Source organism: Stegostoma tigrinum, chromosome 2 (genome assembly GCF_030684315.1).
Source record: "Stegostoma tigrinum isolate sSteTig4 chromosome 2, sSteTig4.hap1, whole genome shotgun sequence".
Taxonomy (NCBI): domain Eukaryota; kingdom Metazoa; phylum Chordata; class Chondrichthyes; order Orectolobiformes; family Stegostomatidae; genus Stegostoma; species Stegostoma tigrinum.
Genome location: NC_081355.1, coordinates 61042634 through 61068108, shown reverse-complemented (window position 1 = coordinate 61068108; position 25475 = coordinate 61042634). Strand labels below are relative to the sequence as shown.

General features: G+C 40.3%; 1 protein-coding gene across 5 annotated transcripts in view; it reads left to right on the top strand.

Moving 5' to 3' along the window:
- rbms3 (RNA binding motif, single stranded interacting protein) overlaps window positions 1-25475 on the top strand; it is a 1261622-nt gene that overhangs the window by 680855 nt on the left and 555292 nt on the right. For 2 of the 5 annotated variants that reach the window (XM_048556990.1, XM_048556981.1), the window contains exon 1: window positions 1199-1733. The exons of the other annotated variants lie outside the window; for them this stretch is intronic. In XM_048556990.1, the coding sequence (XP_048412947.1) occupies window positions 1659-1733 (75 nt within the window). In that variant the 5' untranslated portion in view covers window positions 1199-1658. Of the gene's footprint in view, window positions 1-1198; window positions 1734-25475 lie in introns of those variants that run through there. 5 annotated transcript variants of the gene reach the window in all.

Here is a 25475-nt window from a genome sequence, read left to right as displayed (position 1 = left end):
TCTTAAGGTTGGGCCAGTTGATCAAGTTCCTTTTTACATCTCTGCAGCCAGGAGTACCCACCCATCACCCTGAGTGTGGAAGGTACACCATATCAGGGGCTCCAATACTTTGTAATGAAAGAAACTGGGCTCTTCTTTCTACATCCTTAAAAGAGTTAGCCAGGGCTGTCTGGCCTTGGAATCCATCCTCTTCTATTTGATGGTCTCCTTTGAACAATTTCTCCAAGAAAAATTGGACTTCCATGTGAAAGTGTGGTTCTGAGCATGGGCGTGTGTTACATGAACAATTAAGATCTGTTTTGACTGCCACTAAGCGGGTTCGCACATTAAATTTGCAGCGTATACTTGAATGAAAAATGGGCGTTAAAAAGATAAAAATCTGGAGCTCAGTCCTGCCGTGTTGCACACAGGTGACCCATTGATAGATTTTTTTTCTTAAAATGTGATTTACGACATCCCACAATGTGTTTATAAACAATTGAATCAAGTTTGCCAAGGCACTTTTCCGTGATGACGATTCCCTTTTTAATTTCACAGCACGGAACAGAAACGAAACTTATTCTTTATCCATTTCCGATCGTTCTTTGTTAAAACATTTCTCGTGTTAGGGGAGTATTTTAACGTCCATTTTAAATTCGGATTGAATGTACATCTAGAACAATGGGGTTACACTGAGCTGGAAGGGTCTCCTTTCAAACTAAAGTCACTTATCAGATGATCAAATTCTCAACTTCAACATCAGCTTCATTTTATTGTGCAATCTTTTACTGGTTTGTTAGTTGAGACAGTAATAGTCTCGGGAAACAACGATCGGGATGCTTCATTCCAACCAGAACACTAACTCGAAATAAAACAATTTCAGACATTGTATAACTATTCAGAAATTTATTAATTCCCAAAAGGTGCAACTTTTTGTTTAAGGGAGGAGTGAATATCCGCTGCCTGTGTGAATCTCATTATTCTGGTTACGATTAGCCTGTTTGAAAAGTACTTAGCATTCAACTGAGATGGCAGTGTACATTGGGCTCCTGCCTGCATCACAGTGAATGCAGGCTATTTCTTGAAGGAAATACTGCAGCCTTCTGGACTGCGTCTCTTTCTCGAGGGAGAGGCTCTCTAAGTCCCACCCACACCAGCGAGAAGAAGGAGGAGGGAGGAGAGGAGGAGGAGGAGGGGTGGGGGTTGAATGAAAGACAAGACAAGCCCTAAACACCATGTCACTCTGTGAAGGAGATAACAGCAACAAGGCTGGGAGGCTGGTGCAAACATACAGAGCTTAAAGAGGAAGCCGGGACTGCAGAGATTTTAAACCTGCTTTATTATCTTCCTTATCCTTCAAAGTATTTGGAGTTGCTGAGGGCACTTACCAACTGACATTTTGGCAATCACACTTTTATCAAATAGCAAGGATTCTATACCTTTTTATATATATATAGATATATATAAAGGACGGACAAGCTCCGACAGAACTCTGAATCCAAAGGAAAACAAATCTTTTCAGCTGTATTTAAACTGGCAAGCAGCAGAAGGCAAGAGAAGTCCCGAAAGCCTCATCAGTCATTGACACTGTCAGGAATAGTGGTTTAAGAGGAAGAAGGGCCTGGGGCACTACACGCTGTCAGCGAGTTCCCTGCATCGGAGATAAAGATTCCATCTACATGGGCAAACGTTTGGAACAGCAGCCAATGTACCCTCAGTACACTTACTATTATCCTCATTACCTCCACACAAAGGTACTGTATGCAAACAATCTCTCTCTCTGGATTTTCTCGGTATTCTGTACATATTCTCTACACTTATTCAATGATAAATGACAAGTCACCTACGGAGTATTGTGAATAATGTTCTTTTGTACCTCTCTCGAACGAAGCGTCCTGCAGGCAGAAGTATTCGTCTAAATAGGCACTTAAAACAGAAAGGGCTGTTGTTATAGATTTACCTGTTTACAGGATTAACACTTTTTTGAACGATGCTAATTATTGCTCTCCTTCTGACAGAAAGATAGATTTCACTTGCTTTGATATGAAAATAAAATATTTGATCCCCCCCCCCCCCATCCTAAGCATTGCTGCTTGATTCCTCGGGTGACATGTCATTTACCTGTTAGTTCAGCTGCCGGGAAGGCCTGTGCGTTTGTCTTTTTTTTCCCCTCTTTTGCTACAAATTTGACCGCAGCTGGTGACACTTTGATTTGATTTATAATTTTAATGCATTTACTTCCCTGTTGCCAGTGGCAACTCTTTTAGACAGTACGTATTACATACTGCTTTTGAAAAAGTCTGTCTGGCTTCACTCATTGTACAATCCAGCTGGTTTTATTTCCCTCGCTATTATACAGCATTTTACAAGGTTTTTTTTCCTCCTTCAAGGTCGATTTCCAGAGAATGTGATCTCTGCGAGCGTTCAGCCTCCACCCTGTTGGCTGCTTTAGGCTGGTGCTGACTGTTCCAGTGCCTGCAGTCCTGTGTTGTTAAAACCCTGAATAAAATATAGCAGTCAACTGTGCCCTGTTTCAATCCTGTTTATCATTCTTGCTTTCTTTTTTCCCCCAGACAAAATTTATGTTTTATTGTTTTTATTTCAAAAAAGAAGCAAAAAAAATCACATGCGCCACAGTCCACAAAGTAGAGAGCGCATGCTAACACAGAGTGGAAGGAAAACATCTGGTTTTTATGAACTGGAAAGCTAGTCATCAGCTCCTGGGCCATTTTAATAATACCAACTGAGGTCCCAGTTCAACTGCAATTGTGGCAGGTCTTGGTCTGGATTTTAAGATCCTTATTCCCCAACCCTCTTCATAAGGATAGGGAGACACTTACTTGAGCAGTTTGAACGCAGACTGCTTATTCAATAAATTATTCCTGTGCGATCTGACTGGCAGCAGTAAATTACAGTAATATGTTGTCATTGTTTCACCATTTTTGGTGATTAGTGACTGGGAAGCCTTTGATATGTAGGATGTTAATTTTAAACTACATGCCATAAGCTTCCCATTCTTAGTTGTGTCTTTTGAAAACATCTTTTAGTGGGCAGGGTTTAGTTACTTAAATGGTAAATTCTGCACTTTTAGGCTGTAGTTATGTCTTGATTAAATTCTATAATCTAATTAAAGGAGCTTTTCTTCATATTTGACTCTAGTTCTTGTAAGCAACGGCGTAGAATTTTACTTCAACTCTTTTTGATTGAATGCTACTGACAAGGTAAAAACCTGAGAGAGCAGTTGTGCAGCACATATTAGGCAGCATAGTTTAAATTGTATGTGAGCTCGCTTTTAGAGGTCAAGAACATTGAGAATTTCTTTGCATTTGTATTAAAGACAGCAAATGTAGGCAAGAGGCAGATTTCTGCAATACGTTTCATCTGTGGAATGGGTGTCAGTTGGATGTATGAATTTTAAGACTGATTTTTTAATACCTGAAATATTACTTTGGACAATAACATGCATTTTGGAAAACATTAAACAGATTTTAAAATGAGCATCTTATATTCAATAACCAACGAAATGTTCATTGTTGAGTAAGTTTTATTTGAAAACCTGCAGTGTTTCCATATGCAGGATGGTTACAATATCCATGACTCTGCTTTTAAAAATAATTTTATAAGGTTAGTTTGAAAGAAGGTAGAGTTACAGATTTCTCCTCCCCTTCCCATGGGGTTTTCAGTCATGCTGGTTTTGTACATTGCATGCCTGTGCTGTAGTGTTCTACTTCTGTAATTTAGCTTGTATACAGTAGCGAAGCAATTTAAAATGCAATGTATGCTCTCTACAAGTATGTTGACTTATGATTTGATGTCCAGTGATTTGTTGTGACCTACCATTGGCACAATGAAGTTGGTAACAGTTGGTAACACTGTTGTTTTTGCTTTTAGTAGTACCCATATAACGTTAGCTGGTGTTTCGAGAAGGACAGTAGGTTCGGCCATTTTGCAACATGTACAAAACTGAACCAGTCACAGAACACTTTAATTATTGACTGATATCAGTCAAACAGGTGAAGGAGAGTTTTGTGATTTATTCTGGAACCACCTTCATTTCCATAAACCAGTGGGATGCTTTTTTTTCAATTTGAGCACGTCACTTCAACGAAGAAAAAAGCCTCCAATTTGCAACCTTTTCTAGTGGAGTGGTCTTGATTATTGATATTCTGTAATAAAACCAATGCAATAATACTCTCATGTTAATGTAGGCCAGTTGCAAACTAATTTACAATGAGGACACCATTCCAAAGGCATTAGAGCTCTTAGTTTCTGATTTGGTCTTCGAGTAAAATGTTCCAACAGATTCCTTTGGAGCATTAAACAGCTTCCTGTGTACTCTCCTGAGTCGTATTTTGGGAAGACTAAACACGGCCTGAAATGGTATAAATGTCTTATAGTTATGCTGCTGATTTGCTAAATAAATAAATGCAGTTGATTTCATAGCTAGTTATTAATTCAGGTTGATATTTACTGGGAGATATTACTACTGTGAATTGATTTGTTCAGACAAACTAAGGGGAGTGACTTAGGCCAACCCTGAAAGGACAGGGGTGTGATAGTGTTGATTCGGGCTCTTTGATGCCCTCATGCTGAGCAAATTTCTGACTTGTGTTAAGGGAGATTCCTAACTTGCAAGGTTTTTAATTATTTACAAATAGAGATCAGATATATTATTTGGCCAGAAATTTAGAAACTGGTGATCCTGAATTTGACAAGTTCAAATGTAATATTTTGAGGTGCACTTAAAAGCAGAAAAGAAATACAAATGTTGAAAGCCGGAAATAAAATGCTGGAACAGCATTCTATAACTGAGTACTAAAGGTCTGCATCTATATCCTTAATCTATCCAGCATTTCTGACAGATATGTTGCCTGTTGATTGGATTTTCTGGTTTTTTTTATTGGAGATCCAATATAGCACATGCTCATGAATTTCGACCATTTTTGAACATTTTAAGCCATTCCAAACTCATGATGAGTGTCTGTTTGCTGGTCTATGATAATACGGTGGTGCAATGTTGCTAGCAGCAATGAATCACTAAATTTGTAAGCATGATTTCTTTGGTCTTGTTTATCTGAGCTTTCTATGACGTTTGACTTCCATTTGACGTTTTGCCTTGTGTTGCCCACTGAAGCTGGAAGACTGATATTGAAAAACTCGTGAATGAAAAGTGCCAATTAGGTAGAATTTTAAAGAAAAACACTTGTTGCTCTGACGTGCTATCTAATTTGAAGCTAATGCACAAAAAGTGTCAATGTATGTGTGGCTATGATTTGATTTTATAACCTGTGCCACTTCTGTAGTGTCAACTCACTGAAGACCCCCTATTGTCTGTTCATTTTGCACTCTGATTTTTTTTCACCACATTTGATATATCCCTGCTCTACCATCTGGCCTCGCAGAAGGATCTTGGTGCAGGGATTCCAAATACCAGCCAACCTGACAAGGCTCTGCTGCCTTGTGTTATTCAGATTGTGTTTAGTGCCGAGTGTGGAGTAGGGTCAGATGGAGGGAGCAATTCATCAAGCAAGCACAAATTTCAAACTGCCTTCTCTAGCCATCTGCAGCCTGGAGAGGAGCCAGAGTTGGACAAGCACACAGATGCTCTTAATCTTATACTGTATATTCAGTATCACAATAAAATATAAGCATATTAGCTTCAGGACCAATGCTTACAAAATCAAACGACTTATTTGCCATCTGTGGAAAGGTCACACCGAAAGTTAAAGCTTGAAAAATGGAACACCGCAATAATTCCAAGTGCAATGCAATTGACTGTAAAATAAAAAAAAACAAAATATTTATATTGCTGTTATTTCCTGTTTTGAAGGGGAGGAAGAGAGGATCATAATGTTCTCCACAGTCAGTGATCTTGTTTTTTTTTGGTTTCGAAAATAGTATGAGACAAGAAGGGTGAAAAGTTTTCTTTAAATTTATAAAGTTACATAAGATTCAACTGGTTTGGACTGTGAATATTCAGCAACTTAAAAGTCTTAATATTTTTGTTTGAAAACAATGTGACAATAATTCATCTACTAAATGTAGAAGGCACTTGCGGAACAATGTTTTAATGTAGATCTTTTTTAAAGGTTTTCTTGTTCCATACAATACATGTGAAAACTGCTTACCTCTTTCCAAGTCTGTTAAAATTGACTTCAAAAAAGACCCTTCCACATTCTCACGATAAAGGCAGATACACTAGAAATGGATGTGGCATTTTAGTTGGCTTATTGATGTATGCAGGCTTGTAAATTTTTAAGTTTATGAAAAAGAAAGTAGGATGCATCAGTATTCAACATAACAAGTTGTCACTTTCTGCTCTGGCTGTCATTCATAGAATTTTAAAATGGGCCAATATTAGTAGACAATGTCAATGTGATCTTAAACTTATCAGATACCTTTTTTGTGAAGTAATTCTGAGAGTTGTGTTTACTGAGATTTGTTTATAATCATTCTAAGTCCTTTGAACAGATTGACATAACGATCTTGGGTCAGGAAGGGACAGAAATATCTTGCAACATCCTCTTTGCTTTGCATCCTCAGGACGGAATGCTTCTGATTCCATCACGGACTGTTTTGAGGAGCTTAGAGAACAAAGTTGCGAGAAATGTATTCATGACTGATAAGTAAATTTGATTATCAGTTGGTTTTGGGATTAGTGGAGAAATTTTTAAGAAGCTGCAGTGGAGAAAATTTAATGGGTTTGAAAATTGTAACACGTGGAGGCATTTAAACTTTGTTCCTGTCACACTGCCTGTCACAAAACCTGCTTGGTTTAAGCCAAGACATTTCATTATCTTGGATACTCCAGCATCTGCAGTTCCCATTATCACTGGTTTAAGCCAATAAGCTTTGCAATTCCCAAACAAAAACAGGTGTCATTGCCCCGGTACATTAATGCCTCCTAAGTATTTTGCAGTAACAGTTAAACTTGGAGCCACAGAAGGGGCTAGCCAAAAAAATCAAAGTGAAATCGCAGGTAAACAGGATAGTGAAGAAGGGATTTGGTATGCTTGCCTTTATTAGTTAGGAGCTGAGAGGCCATGTTGAAGATGTACAGGCATTGGTTAGGCATTTTTTGGAATGCTGCATTCAGTTCTGGTCTCCCTGCTATTGGAAGGATGTTGTGAAACTTGAAACGGTTTAGAAATGATTTACAAGGGTGTTGCTGGGGTTGGAAACTGTTTTCCCTAGAGCGTCAGAGGCTGAGGGATGACCTTCTTAAGGTTTACAAAATCATGAGGGGCATGACTGGGGTGAATAGCCAAACTAGACAGAATAGGTTTAAGGTGAGAGGGGAAAAATCTAAAAGAGACCTAAGCGGCAACTTTTTCATGCAGAGGGTGGTGCATGTATTGAATAAGCTGGCAGAGGAAGTGGTGGAGGCTGGTACAATGACAACATTTAAAAGACATCTGGATGGGTATGTCAGTAGGAAGGGTTTAAAGAGATAGAGGCCAAATGCTGGCAAATGGGGCTGAATCAATTTAGGATATGTGGTCGGCATGGACGAGTTGGATGGAAGGATCTGTTTCCATGCAGTATGGCCCTGTGACTCTATGGTAGGCTTTGAGGAGCATTTTAAAGGAGGAGATAAGGACAAAGAAGTGCAGGGTTTTTTGGAGTTGGGGTCTCAGTAGTAGAACGCATCTCTACAAGTGGTGATGTAATTAAAATTGAGAATGCTCAAGAGATGCAAAATGGGGAAGTGCTGACACTTTGCAGGCATGTAGGGGGGGAGGTTGTTGCAGAGATAGTAAGCAATTTGAAAGCAAGGGTGATAATTTTAAATTTGAAGAATTGCCTAACTGGGAGCCAGGGGAAATCAGCAAGGATGGAGTGAACAGGACTTTGTATGAATTCACACATAGCTAACAGTGTATTGGATAACCTCAAGTACCAAGAGAGTAGAACATGGGCCAGGAATGCATTGGTATAGTTGAATCAGCTTGGTAGGTGTCAAACACAAGGATGAGTACGTCAGCATTTAAGCTGAAGTAGGGGAGAGTCACTGATGCTAGGGAGATGCAACATGGCAACTTTCTTGGCTTGGAATTAAGCTGCAAAACAGCAATGACTTCACTGAATGGTGATACAGGCTGTAGCTGCTGAATGGTCTACTCCTGTTCCTATATCTCTGCGATAGTTCAGCTATGTGATTGGAAGCTGTACTCGGCGTCACTAATAAACTGAAGCTTAGACCAGCCTAACTCAGCTGTCAACTGATGGCGAGGAGAAGAACAGTTCATGGTGGAGACCAAAGTCAAGGACTTTCCAATAATTAGTTGGAGGTTAAGTTTGTGCTCATCTGGTACTGGATGATTGGCAAGCTGTCAGATAATACAGAGACAGTGGAAGGTTTGAGAAAGCAACTGGTCAGATAGAACTCAGGTACTGTCAGCATACAGGTGATAGCTGACACTATGTTTACCAATGACATTACCATGAGCAGCTTGTGGTTGAGAAAGTAGACTCAGGCAAGATCACTGAGGTAATAACAACACTTATAGACCCATAGCAAACAATACTGACAAAAATGTTTCTGGGTTAAATCTGATGTCAACTAGAGAGACACATTTTGTGGACAGATTGTCGAAATGGACCCGTCAGAAGCTAAAACCTCGTCGTGCAAACCGTTTAGGTTTAGAGAGGCTCTCAATTATTCACCAGTGAGGAGGCCATCATTGTAGCAGACAAATGGGATCATTCTGTAAATAGAAGGCTCAAAGATAAATTGCTGAGTTTGGAACTGATCCCAGACAAAAAAACAATAAAAACTCAGGGGTCATCATTGCAGGGTATGATTGTATCATATTTCAGTGCTTCAGAAAAGTGGCTAACTGAAGAGTGGTCAGGAACTATTTTTTAAATTTAAATCATCACTTACTTAAGAAAATTAGATTATACAGGATAAAGAAGTCCCTTTCAAAGCAAAACTTGAGGATTGGCCCACTGTTAGCCTCATGTTTTCCAGCTCTGGTGTTTGATTCATTGGATTATTAGGAGGTAGATGAAACAAAGAACTGGTAGTGCTGGAGATCTGAAACAAAAGCAGAAATTCCAGATTAAACTCAGCAGGTCTGGCAGAATCATGGAAGAGGGCAGAGTTAATGTTTCAAGTCTGATGATCGATAACACGGAATAACATAATTGCTCCATCCTTACTAAAAAGTGCATCAAACTCTGTGATTCAGTTCCATAATTTTCATATTTCAATATTAGTTTTTTTTAGTGAACTGATTTTATGTGGCTCCTTTGTTCTTTGAGTACATTTACTTTTTTGCACTTAGCTGAACTGTATAAATACTGAGGATTACAACCTGACAGAATAGCTTGTCCGCTCATAGATTATGGAATCCAGTCAACGAACAGGACGCAAATTAGTTGGCTTCTCTAATGGGTGAGTGATCCCTTTTTCCGATTATCGCATGTGTGTACTAAACAAAACTTGACCCCCATATCTATTTTATAAATTGTGTAACTGGCATTCATATCACCACAAGTCTTCCTTGCAAATCAAAAGGTGTTCTAATATTTTAGCAGAGAGATCCAAAAAGATCATTGTAAAATGCAGTAGAGCAAACAAACTCCACTCACTGAGAAAGCTTTTCCCTCTGACTCAGAAGAAGGTGAAAACATCCGGTCAAAGCACCAGTGGGATTTGAGACGGATTTAACAGTTGTGTGACTTACCATGCCAAGGTATAGTTCGTTGACCATAAAATGTTTTGCACAGCCATGTCATTAAAGTGTACAATTTCAATTTATTTTTCATTTAAGTCCCTTCGACAAAAGAAAAGGAAAAGAACAAGAAAATGTGAAAGAATTCCTCTTTTTACTCCATTGAGCCCTTGCATTATTCAGTTGCCACAGTCTTCAAGAGGAGCTTAGCAACAACCTCTTGTCCCTTATAAATTGGCAGCATGTAGCATGGAGAACCATGCAACAAGCTCACCAGGCACAGAGTTCCACTGTATCAGACCGAGAAGGGTTAGCTGGATGAGTGGAGAGTACATGAAGTTGAATGCATTTCATAACATGCCCTAAATGAAGTGGCTCGGTACATTAGTGATCTAGTGGATCATCTTGCAGTGTGGCGTTACATAGGTGTATTTTTATGAATCCAAACACACACACTATGAACAACACAGTCGAAGAACAATTAGAAGAGCACCACCACATCAGGTTTGTCGTTAGAGAGTGACCTGAGAAATAGTTGCTCCACTGACACCTAAAGTGACAGAAAGAAATACTGTAAATAAATGCAAAATAAATCGAATTGCATTCACAAAGTCTCTTAAGGTACATTGAATTCCTTTGAAGTACAGTTACTGCCATGCGGGCAATATGGTAGCCATTTCACTAAATGAACTGAATAAACGGTCAAATTGTTAGATGGTGGTGTTGATTGAGCGAAGAATGTTGACGGGTTATACCTAGAAAATAGATAATAATCAAGAAGTGATATATCAAATAACATAGAACACTGAGTTCAAACAAAAAGTTATTAAAGTATGAAACATGTGAGACACATTAGTAATGTTATGTATTTTCGAAGTGAATCGTGGGTATTGCATTGCAACTATGGCCTAATTGTTTCAAAAGGAAAGGCATAAACATTGACTACCCTATGTTTGAAAGTGTAAATGTAACATCCAGGGTATTTTAACTATTTCTTGCTGTTTGTTTTCTGATTTGGACCTGCCTATTAGTGGTGATATAGGGACAAACATTTGGTGCTGAAATTCTGAAATCCCATCAGGGTCTGCTCAACAGGTGTCTGGTCCTGTTGTGTATTTGGTTGTGAGGCAATTTTATTCAATAAGCTTTGTTAGTGGAGAAGTGAATTGTGAGGAACTGTTTATCATAACTAGGTTCTGAGCTCTAATAAAGATGACAATCCACGGCTTGGATGATTCATTAACTTCCCTAGTTGATGATTTATTGAATAGAATATCATTGAGTAGTGGGACACATCATGCTTGCCCTTCAGTTTTAAACTTGCCTACAGCAGTGAACACAAGAAATACCATGTGGTTAGGAGCACCAAAACGTGCTGAGTTTAATTAAAATCTCTACATAAATAATGCTGTGGTATTCATGTGACCTCTAAGCAGCAAATATACTGTAAATCAGTCTGTTAGCACAACATAACGACTGGGTTTTGTGGCAGTAGCCCAAGATCAAGGAAAATAAATCTGACATTCCTGTAAACAGAGAAGTGCATCCTTGCAGATTCCAGGAAAACACAGGGATCTTCGTTACTCAGTAAAACAGATGAGTTGGTAGCAATTTGCACCTTTTCTGTCAGAGCAGACCTCAGTACGATTTGTACGGGCTTCACTAATGTTTTCAAGACGAAAGACCAGCTTCCCTTCCTCCCCTTTTGTTTTCTATAATATTTGTCTCAATGGATTGATGAAAATAGAATGCAAGTGCACAAACTTAGATTAGTTTTAAATTCCTTAGCCTCCTTTGTTTTTTGGTCCCCTCTTTCATTCCCTCCCTAATTTTTTCTAGAGGGAGAGGGCTGCTATGCTATATTTAACCAAGGCTTGCACAAGTGACAGTATGTTGCATTTGAATGTGATTTATGTCTGCATGGGGGTGTGGGGAGATATCCTCTGTGCTCTAGACGTGATGACACACTAAGTACATTCATAAAGGACAGCTTCACAATTTTGTTGCCCTTAATGAATAAAGTATAACTCCCTTGTTCTATCACCCATAAAACGTAGTTGATAAACCTACTGGGGCCTACGTTTGATTAATTTGACAGAAGTTGTGATGCTTGCTACTGAGATCACTGTTATTTACAAACTGTGCCGACATAGGTATCATGCCACTAATTTCTGGTCAAGATTATCAGCACAGTTTGCGTGATGTTATACTACTGTACAAAAGTTACCAGTTTTGAGATTGTGACCTGCTTTTGGTCTTGTGCGCCAATTTCACTGTTACTTGGTGAGCACCGCCTTAATCTCTATTCAGAAAGTAGAGTCATGCCTATACATTACAATTTCACTCGGATGGTCTGCAAATACGAGTAGAGATTTTGGGAAGTGATTCTCTCCCCAGTTTGCATGTAATTTTATTTTCATGGGGGAGATTGACTTCTGCAGCTATGCAGTGAAAATCTAGCAGCTCAATGGGAGACACCTTCACAGCAGTTTTCTCTCTTAATGTGAGTTAACAGAACCTTTATTGATCAATCTCATGGATACTAAGATTGTTATGTATTGGGTCTTTTAAGATTCTTCTGCCTTCTGAGGCTCATTCAACATCATTATCACCAGGATGACAACAGTACCATCAGCCTTCCTTGGGACTGTTAAAGGTGAGCATAATAATGATAATAAAATTCCAACCAAAATGACAAATATTTTAATTTTCTTAGTTTCAAATTTCAGTTGGCCAGTTTGTGGTACAATTGGTGCAAAAGAGTCAGCTAATTGGGAATAAATTCGCTCATCGATTAAGGAGGTTAGTTACCAACCCAGTTAATCTTGAATTGAATGGAATTAACAACAGACCAGATTTACTTGGCCTGTGGAAGAAATAAACTTGATTTGGTTTCAAGCATTGATACATTTTGTTAACTTTTTTCTTGTTACGTTGGCTGAGAACATTTCCGACTCGGTTCCCCAAGGATGGAAGTCATTACTTTTCAGTAACATCATTTACATAAATATCCGCATGATAAAGAGGCAATGGAAATTGACACATATGTGTAAAAATGTGTTTTAGAATATTTTGGATTATGTAGAATATACAGCACAGATTTAGGCCATTTGGCTCATTTGGTTGCTTGTTGCTTGTGTTTGTTGGGGTAGAAAGTGCATACACCTTTAAGGGGACATATCTTAAATGACTGTCAATCATTACTACCTTGGGACATGTATTAACTCCAAGACATTTGGCGAGTCTGAAAGCAGCAGGATGGACATCAGATATACTGTACTTAATTTACTAATGAACATTATCTGTAAGTAGTAGATAGCATCAGAGCAGGTGGAAAGCCTACGTTTTGGGTCCAGACTGCCTGGCCTGCTGAGTTCATCCAGCTCTACACCTTGTCATCCCAGACTCAAGTATCGGCAGTTTCTGCTATCTCTCATCTGTACGTAGTCTTAGTTTCAAATATTAGTGTAAGATTGGTACATTTGCATTAGATAAAGATGAACGTAACTGTATTTAGACTCTGTGTGAGTCTCTTCCTATTGCTGTTTGTCTGACCCTTTCAGCTTATCCGTTTTCCACATATTTTTCCAGCGTCTTCTTAAGCCCCCTGATTGGTTCGACTGACTGACATTCAGGCCAAAAATGCCTCTACCCCACAGCCCCAAACATCCAGTTTCAAAAACGAAGTAAGCTTATCTGTCAAGCAAATAAGGTACAGAGACTGAAAATAGCCAAAACTTTATTTCCAGTGTGTGTTAAGTTAGTTGAGGTGATGCTGTGATCATATGTACTCACTTCAGCGGGAGAGGGCAGAGAGAGAGAGAGCGCCAGATCAATGTCTTCAGGAGGTGTGTGATGAAATTGACAAAAGAAAATCAAGAGTATTAATTGTTCAATTTGCCACTGAATTCTATTTGCTTGCTTCAAGTATCAACTATCAAAACAATATTTGTATCCCATGGCATTAGTCATATGCCGCTGTAGGACAGTACTAAATCCCACACAGTTAGAAGAAGCGGTTAACTTGTAAATTATCTCAAACATGAGATCCCAACAATTATAATGTTAAAGGGGTGATTTTCCTGAACCTGTGTTTGGGCCCAGTACCAGAAGCTTATCTGGACTCAGTGAGGAAGAATCATGTGGTTTTAAGTGCACACTTATTAGAATGAAACCTTTACTTTTACTTTTCTTCAAAAATGTATTATTCAAATAAATGGAAGGAAATGCATGGAGCTTTATTTACAGAGGTGTGCTGTGACCTGCCTGCTTCTCTTGGTTTCATGCTCTGACCCAAGAAAATCTCGCTTTTAAATCTCAAGCTGTTGTCGCTTCCCTGCGTCTGCTGATTACTGTCTTTAACTTTCAAAGAACATCACTTTTTTCTTTAAGAAGCTATTTCGCTGTGATCAACGCCCTCAGTTGTTTGGAATGCTTGAAATGATATTTTCTTACATTTTGCAATCATGCTCCACTTATCCCTTCCTTAGCTTTTAGCTGTCCAGTTGATTAATGCTCGAGGGCATAGTTGTCATACTTGTGTAAGACAGTGTCTCTTCCTACAGTGAACTGTGTGATTTAATTTGGGTACGTTACCCGGCATTAAATGGGGGTCGCTGAACCGGAGCCAAAGAATACTTATTCAACATATCGCAGTATTTTCCTGCTACTTATCCTTAGACATTTTAAACAGATCTGAGTAACTGCATGGTGGTCTGGTTTGTGTCACGAAGCTTGAAGGCCTCAATCTGCAAAACAGTATGCTTGTCTAAAAGTATCTTTCTACTGAAAGGAATATGCAACGTTGTGGTTACGGCAAAGTCACACTTCAAAGAACATGGCAACATTTTAATTTTGTGAGATGGCACAGTTAATAAAAGAGATGTGACTCCAGTGTCGTTTAAGAGGTAGTTTGATTCCATGCTTGCAGAATCCTTTGGTTTCTGCTCAAGGCAGACCTACAAGTGGCAAATCAGTCTCTTGATATTTTAAAAACATGTACCAAGGAGGACGCAAGATGACCTTATTTGGCTCACATTAAATTTAAGCCATTTTATTTCCACCTCTTTTATGTTTAGACTTGCGCAAGTTTCTGTAACCCATGAAAGTGTAACTCAGGCCAAGTGGCCATTATTCGATCGTGAACCAAGATCTTTGAGTTTTGGCATGATGTGAATCGTTGATAGTGGAAGGGAATCCAATTCTCACTGCCTCTGTGCACAAACACTCTCAGTAAGGCTCATGAGAAAGCAAGCTGGCTGAATTTTTCTTTCCACCTTCCTACTCTGGGTTATGGAGTCATTTGTAGTGGCTGAACTACTTACTGTCACTTAAACCTGTGCAGGCCTGTGGTTGAACCTGTGGGCTACTTGGACCGTATACACACTACCTGAATCAGGTAGTGAATTTTCCCACTAAGCTATTAATGAACCCGAGTGATTTATTTTCACATGTTGATTTCGACAGATTGCTGGAATTGAATAACAGGTTTTGCCCAGAAGTAGCTTTCTTGGGAATGTCACACACTTGAAATCTGAAGATGTCTCACTTTGTTCATTTTCCGAGATTAAACAGTTTCTGGTCGCTGGAAGGGCAGAGAACTCCAGTGGGTGGAGCTGGCATTTTGACTAATGGAGGAACAAGCAGTCCTGTGTGAATGTAAGGTGCTTCCTGCTGAGATGTTAGAAGAACCAGTTGAGTTGCCAGTGGAGCTTAGCTCACAGGGCAGATGCTTTCCTTGTAGTTTTGAAAAATGTATTGGTGTTCTGTCAGGGGCTTAAGTTTTCTTCGCCCGAAGGATGGTTTAGATAAATGATTCCCCCAATGGCTTTCACAAACAGGTATGATAGGCTATGTAGCCACCTTGTGGTATTATTGCACTGATTCAATTACTGACTGGTTTGCTGGATACAATGACCCCCCTGCTCCAGCTTCCCTGATCTTCCACGCCTACATGCTGTGATCTTCCTCCCTCTCCCTGTTGAAGTTCTTCCTTGCCGTTTGTTGCTCCTGCTGACTGTTCCTGAAAACCGGCTCATCCAGCCACTGGATGCAGCCCCTCAAACTGTGGCTGGGTAACAGGGGTGGAAAATATGATCAGATAATCAAATCAAATCAGTGCTGTTTTTGTTTAATTGTGAAAATATGTAAAACCTATTTATTGAGGACCTCTGGCAAGTTCTACCCATGCTTGTGAGTTAACAGTGGTATCTTAAAGGGAAAACTTGTATATGTTTCTGAATGATATACAATAAAACTGCAGTTCAGCTCCTCTGGACAGAAAATGTCCAATTTTAGCTAGACTATGGACAGGCAAACAATAGGCAATATGATAGAGAAACCACACTTGTGCAATGTTGACAATGTTTCCTGGAACTAAATGTATGCCTGGCTTATGTACGCATATGGGGCAAATTGCACTCTCTAGTGCTTTCAATTGAACATTGATTCAAAAATGAGAAGTCTCATTCTTTTATATCAAAAATAGCATTATCTCTTCCTTGTGTCCACAGGTTAGTATCAGCACAGACTCACTGAATCTCAATTATTTTTCAAAACGTTTCCCGCGTCTTCATAAAATTTCATATTTTCTTTGAGTTTCTGCCACCATACTTAATCCTTTGCCTCTGGTCTGCCTCTTTTCTATTCACTGCTGCTCAACTCCTGCCACTCTGTTTAAATCTCCCCTCAGAGACTTTCTGCCTTTAATTCATTTTGCCAGTTCCCTGATCCCTCACTGCTTGCATTTGAAAATCCTTGATATATTCTTGATTTCTCAACTCTCCCATGCCTTTCCTGTGTGTCACTAAATAGACATTTCACCATCTCAATTTCATCTGCAGCTTTTCTCATGACATTGGAAAGAGTAATAAATTACAGAAAGGTCCTGACCTACATGTAGACGGGACTATTCTGCTCCCTTCACCCAACACTGAACTTGAAATGGTTGTCTGACAATGGCAGTTTGCCTCTTTTCAGGCTCTGAAAGCAATAAATCTGACAACTAGTGCTTGCTATACAGTCCTGATGAGAAGTGGGGTGATTAAAGGATTTGATCAACTTCAGAAGAAAAGAGTGCACTTCCCTCCTGTTGAGTATTTACTCAGATAGAAATATATTATATTACTGAGTGAAATTTTTGTTTGTGCTGATGAAATACTGCCGGCAGGAGAATGAGAGTGGCCAGATAAGATAAAGTGATTCATTTACATTTAAAGACGGTTGCCAAGGTTATTCAAGATAGAGAGAGTATGACATGTACAGATTTTTGCTTGTATGTAGATTTGTGAGTGTGGGTTCTTGTACATTTACAGATGTCTGCATATGATTCTACATGACTGTGTTTGTGAGGGTGTGTATACGTATTTGTATAGGTTCAGCGCATCTCTGCTCCTTCCAGTTGCTGCAGATAAGACATTCCAGCATAGAGCATATGTGCAGGGAGATGATTTCAGGATGCTCAATCTTATCTTCAAACCCTCGACTATCTTTTCACATTCCGCTTCAGAGATCTTCTGCAGCCGTGCATTCCTACAACGGCCTTCAACTGCATTAAAACTGGCCCGCTGCAGGTTTCGCATCCTTTGCCAGTTGCTCCTTCATCCTCAGTCCTCTGCAACTCACTCCTCAAACACTTCCACTTCATCTCTCTCCGTGCTTACAAAATCATCCTTAAGTGACGATAGTAAAAAAAGTTACACAAATAAACCTCATGACAATTCCAAGAAGTGAATTCAGTCAGCCACAAGTTTCATTTTTCAATGTTTCTTTTGGCTATCGAAAATACTTCTTGTCTTGTAGAGAGTTTGGTCCCAAATAGCTGGCTCCTTTCTGTTTCCAAATAAAACTTGTCTTCTCTGCCATCTTATTCTTCCTTTTTCATTTCTGCTTGATCTCTTATTTACCATTCTTGTCCTGGTTTCTCTTTAGTTTGCCAAACTCTTAGTTTTTCACACTCCTAGTGGTGTCCTTTCTTTGCCGAGAAACTCATAAAATACTCTGAGGCATGTTTTCATGCACTAATGAATTGTAGAACATGGGATATTTCCATTTACAATGACGCTTTTTAAAAAACACACTTTATAACCAATTCATTACTTTTTAAATTACCATCACAATGTCTGTCAAGCATTTGTAAGATCAACGATTAGTTACTGTTTTCATAATTTTGATTAGTTGAAGAATTGTTGATTTGGACAATGGGGAAGCTCCCTAAGTATTTCTCCAGTAATGGCATGAAATTGTTTATGTTTACCTTACAGCGTAAATGAGGTTTCAGATTAACAACTCACCCCAAGTTGGCTTGGGTGATAGCTCATGTCCTAATGCGGGACTTGAATTCATAACTTTTTAACTCAGTCAGAGACATGAAAACAACCCCTGAGCCACAATGCCACTTAAACTCTTGGTGTGTATCCATGGAGTGTGTGTGTCCAATAATACATAAATGTATATTGTTATGACCAGATATGGAGGGATTAGTTTGCTTCTCTGTTTTAACCTCCACCAGTCAGTCACAGTAGGGACTTCTCTTTACGTCTGGCTTTGATGATTGTGGCGTCTTGCCTTTCATGTTTACAACTCCATGAATGACTTGATGGCAAAGTACTGATTGAAGAGTGACCAGGAGAGTCAAGACCGAAATAGTCTGATCCTTTAAGTTCTGAACCATGAGGCGGTGCACAAAAAGACAAGGCAGAGATATTGTAAGCATCTGAGAAGGTGTAGAGTGAGTCAGTACTGACAAAGCAAGAGAGGAACCCTGGGATGCATCCTATTCCAACCCGTGAGATTGGCATCTATCCCTATGTATAAAGTGGCCTGGCAGTAGCATTGCAATGTAAGACACTGGTGCAGCACAGAAGTGTTGAGCTGCATTCTGAGTGAATCAGAGATGTGCCTTAATGATGTGGTGATGCTGGTGTGTGACCAATGCCAACCTCCACCGACAGAGGTGTAGTCATTCACCGTACATGGAATGTACCCTGAGATGCTGGTGACTGCTGTCCAAGATGGAGATCCAGTTGAGTAAGAAATGAGCTGGAACTACCAGGTATCCATTCTGATTTTCATATTGGGAATTGTTGCCATCTTGTTTCTCACTGCCACATGGAAACATGGAAAATTGCGTATAAATGAAGTGAGATTAGGTAGCGATGAGATGCAAGAACCAACAAATAGACCTCTGGCTACTCATTAGCATGATTCCCATCGCGTTGTTCAAAAATAAGATGCAAAATCAACTTTTTTTTATCCTCAAGCATTTTGTTTCTCCAATCTCCCCACATTTTACCAACTGACTTGCTGTCATTCAGGAACCAAGAAAATTCAGGCTGCTTTGAGAAACAGAAACAAAGGGAGAGGGCAGAGGTGAGGGACAGAGAGAGACATCAAGGTCTTTTTATTTCAGATTCATTTTTGCTTCTGCTCTGTAAAACAGCTGCTGAAATGTCGTTCATTTGTATATTCCCAATTCTGGCTCCATTGTCTTTCCAAGATTCTAACTGGTAAGTGGGCCTTTCATCTCTCAATGTGTGGAAATGCAAATCAAAGGAAGAGATACAAATTTATTGACACTGACTCAGTTGCCTGAATACAGTGTATTTAGATAAAATTATAATGTCACACTGTGTTTATTTCAATTTGATCTCCCAGGCGTGTGAAGAAGGGCCACTGGACCCGAAAAGTTAATTCTGCTTTCTTTCTGTTGATGCTGCCAAACTTGATGAGCTTTTCCAGTAACTTCTGTTTTTGTTTCTGATCTCCTAGACTTGCCTCAATCTATAATCATTGCAGTATTTTTAAGTCAGTATTAAAAAAAGTCATTCATGACAACATCAGAAGTCTAACACCCACTGGATGGTACATAAAATTTGTTTGTCCATAGTTGCCAAAATTGTAACATTGTGTTTACAGAGACAACAAGGTGTAGATCTGGATGAACACAGCAGGCCAAGCAGCATCAGAGGAGCAGGAAAGCTGACGTTATGGGTCTAACAATTTTTCAGCATTTCTGAAGAAGGGCCGAGACCCGAAACGTCAGCTTTCCTGCTTGTCTGATGCTGCTTGGCCTGCTGTGTTCATTCAGCTCTACACCTTGTTATCTCAGATTCTCCAGCATCGGCAGTTCCTAATATCTCTGTTGCAATGTGTAGACATCTCTCTGTAATATATCTGTCTATATATGTTGAGTATATGCACATGATTCAAAAAATCTCAGAAGATTTTGCAGTCAGTCGGGGGTTACCATTTTCCAAACTTACATTAAAATGTTTAAACAATAGCCCAATTAATTGAAATATTTAAAAGCTGAGTGAGTTGATATTTTATACAGATTGACCTGTGATGTGTTGAGACTGCTCGGATCATTCAGGAATTCAAAACAAGTTTCCAAGGTTTTGTTTTGGAAGAAGATTTTGAAGCATTGCAGCTGCGCTGTATCAGATAAGTGGGAGCTTAGCTTCACCTTTCATTTGAAGGTGGTGCATTTGTAAAGGAATGTCAATTCTTTCAATTAAAGGTGCTTCCGAAAGGCTGAATATTCATTGCCCCGAGGCTGCTAGCTAGGCCGTTGTCTTATTTGCCTTTGACGTGACTGGGTTTCACACGATGTTTCACTCTGCAAACTTTTGTTTGCCAAAAAAGCAAGCTTCAGAACAAAATGCCCAGTGTGTATGGGGCTGAATGCAATAATGAAGAAAGCAGCTTTTGGAAGGAGTACATCTGATTCATTTTGCAGATTCTCATCTACTTTGGAAGCCAAAACGTTGCTGCCAACCTCAGGTCAGAGTGAGCAAAATCCAATCTCCAGCTGGCAGTTCTCATGGTTACATTAATGGCAGCCCTTAGCCCAAATCCATAATTCCTGAACTTGTTTTTCCTGCAGTTTTTTTAAAAATGGAATTTGACACAGATCTTTATGAAGTTCAGCATCACACTTTCCATTCCTTTTACAGTCTGCTTACTCACTCCTGTGTGTTATGATTCATGGTGGAACATATTTAAAATGTAGTTCCACCAGCTGATTCTCCACGGTGTTTGCATTTCAGAAATCAAGCTCAAGAACTAGCCTGACAGTGCAATCGGCTGCAAAATCTGCTTGTGGAGTTACGACTTTTGGGGTGGATGTTGAAATCTTGCCAACACAGAGGACAGAGTTTTTGATATTCTCTGGGAAGCAAGAATCGGGTGCGAATTAGTCCTGAGGAGGATGTAATCATTTAATGGTATTTTTAGCAGGGCACCCTTTCAATTGGCATGGAGATGAGCTCCCTCTTTCCAGTGAAGAGATTCTAATGAGTTCATGAAGGTGAGAGTCATTCCAAGGCCTTCCAGATTGAGAAGAGGAGGACCATGCCTATGACTGGGGATAACTGGGTGAGCACTGCCAAGCTCGTCTAACCCATCCCCTATTCTATCGGCAACTTAACCTCTCTTGTGTCTGGTTTGGGGAACTCCAGGCAGACTGGAAAATTCGGATCAGCCTCTTATTAAATTTCTTTTTTAAACTGACAGCATGTGACATAAGACTTCTCAATGTGCCTTGGTATGGAGTGCTGTATTTGGTGTGTTTGAAATCTGTGTGTCACTGGTTCATTATTAAAGACAGAACATCATTCAGTATTCCATAGACATTGGGATTAATGTTTTCAGCTGCAGAATGATGTGGGCAATAGCAAGTGAGACAGTGAGATTGGAAAAAAAAATGTGATTTTACCTCCAGGGTTTGAAAGTCAAGATGAGGATCTCGCCAGTGAGTGGTAAGAGGCCAGTGTGAATGCATTAGCTTCTTATTATTACCTACTCCCACATTACCGACTCCTCACCATCTCTCTTGCTCGTGCATTTCCACTAATTACTCTTCATTCAGTTCCATCATACACGGTCTCTCCCCTGTCTCACTGCAGGAGCAGTTGGCCAACCTCCTTCTCTGGTCTGATGTCTCCCCAACAGATCTATGTGCAATCCCTTGACTGGTTGCACTCGACTTGCAGGACTGACTGTGACCCAATCCTCAAAGTACAAAGATACATACTTCGAGATTCCAGTAGGACTAAGCACCTGACTGGCTATGTCCCACTGGTGTAGATTTGGCTTCTTGACTGACCAGAATTCCATTGACCTCTCTAAGGCGTGATCCCCTTTGACCTTCGTTCATAGCCATTTTGTTGAAGTACATATAATGTGTTAACTGTTGGCGCATGCTGTAGATGTGACATTGGCACAGCATGATACAGTGACACAGCAACATGTCTACACCTTGACTCTGATCTTCGACATGATGCCTGCCTCTCGCATTGCACTACAAAGCAGGACAAATCACAGAAGCTGTAAGTCTCCAATTAAGAGAGTAGCACAGTGTCTTACTGGTTAGCACTGCTGCCTCACAGCACTGCGGACCCAGGTTCGATTCTGGCCTTGGGCAACTGTCTGTGTGGAGTTTGTACATTCTCCCCATATCTGTGTGGGTTTCCTCCAGGTGCTCCGGTTTCCTCCCACAGTCTAAAGATGTGCCGGTTAGCTGGATTAGCAATGGCTAATGCAGGGATATCGGAATAGGTTAGGGGGCTGGGTTTGAGTTGATGCTCTTCAGAGGTTTGTTGCATACTCAATGGGTCGAATAGCTTCTTTCCTAATTGTCAGGAGTGTGTGATCGTATGAGGAGCTGAGGGAATGAGTAGAAAGGAAAGCAAGGAAAGAGCTACAAGATGTATCCTGCATAGATACATGAGATGTGAGTGTTCCTTGCATGTAACGTGACCTGGCAGGACCATACAAGTCCTTAGCTGAAACATGTATTCCTGAAAGGCTGAAGTGAAGAATGAGTTGGTCAGAGACCAGCCATGATCATGTGGTGTGGCTGATGGCTCACCAATGGTGCCTCATGTGGATGAAGGGTGAAAGAGGACAATATACATGAAGCATGCGGGAACATTATGGAGATGATTGAATTAGATAAGTCCCAGTGAGGCTAATGCAGAGTTACATCTGCTGATGTCCATGTTGGGAATTGGAAACACCTAGTTTTTCATGGGACAAAATGAGCATTGGAAGCTGCTCAGAAATAAGGGGAGTTGGATTAATAATGAGATGCACTTGTGTAGGTGTGTGTGTAAAACATATATTGTATTATATAGGCAGAGATGCATAGAAATAAGGTAGCTGCCACTGATTAGTGAGGTTCTGAATTTTCCATTTAAACCTTGAGGGGGAAAACGTTATCTTGACATCAAGAATTAATATGTTTCATTTTCACCGTGTTTCCTTGCCCTCACTAGTGTAGAGAAGGGCAAGTTCTTCCTGTTGTGGCATTGCACCTTCCTCAATGCTAAACAAACTCCAGCTTTCTTAAAGCATTGAGAAGACTGAAGCCCACCGTGTTGTCAATTTTCTGACATGATCATTATCTCCAGTTAAACTAAGATTCTTCTTAACTTTGACTTCCATTTATCTTGAGCTACATTTCTGTTGTGTCTTAATTTCATAACAAAGCTATGCTTCCACCTCTAACATTGTCCATTTCCATTCCTACCTCTCCTCACTTGTGCCTAAAATCTCATCCATGTCTATACTGATGATAGGCTCAGGTATTCTAAAGCTCTTCTAGCCAGTTTCAAATAATCTCTAAACCTCAGCTCATCTAAGTCAACTGCCCATTGCCTCTCCTATATCTGTCCCCTGTTGCCATTTACCTCTGTCCTTACTTACCTAAATACTTGCCAATTCTGAACACTTGCAGGTTGAAATATTGAGCGTTTCATGCACGTCTCTTCAAAGCCTCACACTTCCCTGTGTCTGTGGCCTACTGTATCCACTGCTCCTGATGTGGCCACCTCTACATTGGTGAGACCAAGCATAGGCTCAGAGACCGTTCTGTAAAGCACCTTCTCTCTGTACGTGATAAATGACAACACCTCCCAGTCACAAACCACTTCACCTGTCCCTCCCATATCCTGGATGACATGTCCACCCTGGGTCTCCTCCAGTGTCACAATGACGCCACCCGGAAACTGGAGGAACAGCACCTCATATTACGCCTTGGAGCCCTACAACCCAACGGTCGCAATGTGAACTTCACTAGTTTCAAAATCTCCCCATGCCTAGGCTCATCCCATGACCAACCCTCCCTCTCATCCCCACCTCCTTGACCTGACACCAACCTGTGTGTTTTCTCTTCCACCTATCCGCCTCTCCCATCTCACCGACCTATCCTCACCACTGCCTACCTGTATTCACCTATCACCATCCCACCCACCTTTTCCAGCCCCACCCCTTCTCTGTATGTTTACTTCAGAGCTCCCTTCCCCTCCCCCATTTCTGGAGACGGGTCCAGACTCAAAACATCAGCTTTCCTGATCTTCGAATGCTGCCTGGCCCGTTGTGTTCTTGTAGTTCCACACTGTATTACCCCTGGGTCTGTAATCTCGTCCAGAGTGACAATTGTTCGGATGTCTACAATCTTGACATTTTCTTGTGTATGCCTCTTACCCTCTGGATTTTCCTTCATCATAAAACTGATGGCTATGCCTTACAGGTGTAAAAACAGAAGAAATTGGATCAGTGGAAGCTCACTTGCCCATTGAGCCTGCCCCACCTTTCAATTCAATCTTTGCTGAGCCTGGGATTCAGCTCCACTTTCTTGCCTGCTACCCATATCCCTTAGATTTCCTACAGTGTGGAAGCAGGCCCTTCGGCCCAACAAGTTCACACCGCCCCTTGAAGCATCCCACCCAGACCCACCCCTCTATAACCCACACACTGCTGAACACTATGAGCAATTTAGCATGGCAATTTAGGCAACCCATCTAACCTGCACATCTTTGGACTGTGGGAGGAAACCAGAGCACCCGGAGGAAACCCACGCAGACACAGGGAGAATGTGCAAACTCCACACAGACAGTTACCTGAGGCTGGAATCGAACCTGGGTCCCTGGTGCTGTGAGGCTGCAGTGCTAACCACTGAGTCACTGTGCCGCCCAAAAATCCCCTGAGAGACCATAAACTGTCTGTCTTCGCCTTAAATATATTTAATGATCCACAGCGCTCTAAGAATTCCAAAGATTTACATCAATTTGAGTGAAGCAATGTCTCCCAGTCTCAAGATAAGAGAACAATGGCCTCTGTTCTAGATTCCATTGCCAAGGGAAACAACATCTCAGTATCTATCCTATTAAGCCCTGTTATAATTTACACAAATTCGGTGAGATCCCCTCTCATTCTGCTATACTCCAGAGAATATAGAGCCAATTTACTTTGCCTCTCATCATAGAACAATCATCCCATCCTACTGATGTAGTGAACCTTTGGTGTACCACTGCCACTGCAAATATATCCTTCCCGAAACATAGAAACGAAAATTGGATAAAGTATTCAAAGTGTGGTTTCACTAATGCCTTGCATAATTGTCACAAAGCTTATTTTTTTCTTGCATTCCCATAGCCCTTGCAACATTGTTTACCTTCTTAATTGCTTTCTGTGATAGCATGCTAAATTCTTGCTACAAAAGCAAAATGTTATGAATACTGGTAATACTACATGCAATTTTAGTTGTAAGAATAGAGAAGCAGAATATTTTTAAAAGACATAAAACAGGCAAAGGTTGATGTTTATTATGAGACAGTGCAAGGAACACAAAAAACATACCGAAAACGAATGGCATGTTGGCCTTTTTTGCAAGGGGATTGGAGTACAAGAGTAAAAGAAGCCTCACCCAAGCCTTATTCAAGCCTAACAAGACTTCCATGATCTTGACTTCTAGTGCTATTGCTGCATGCAACATTCCTACCTTCCCATTTTTACAAACAATATGAATAGCCT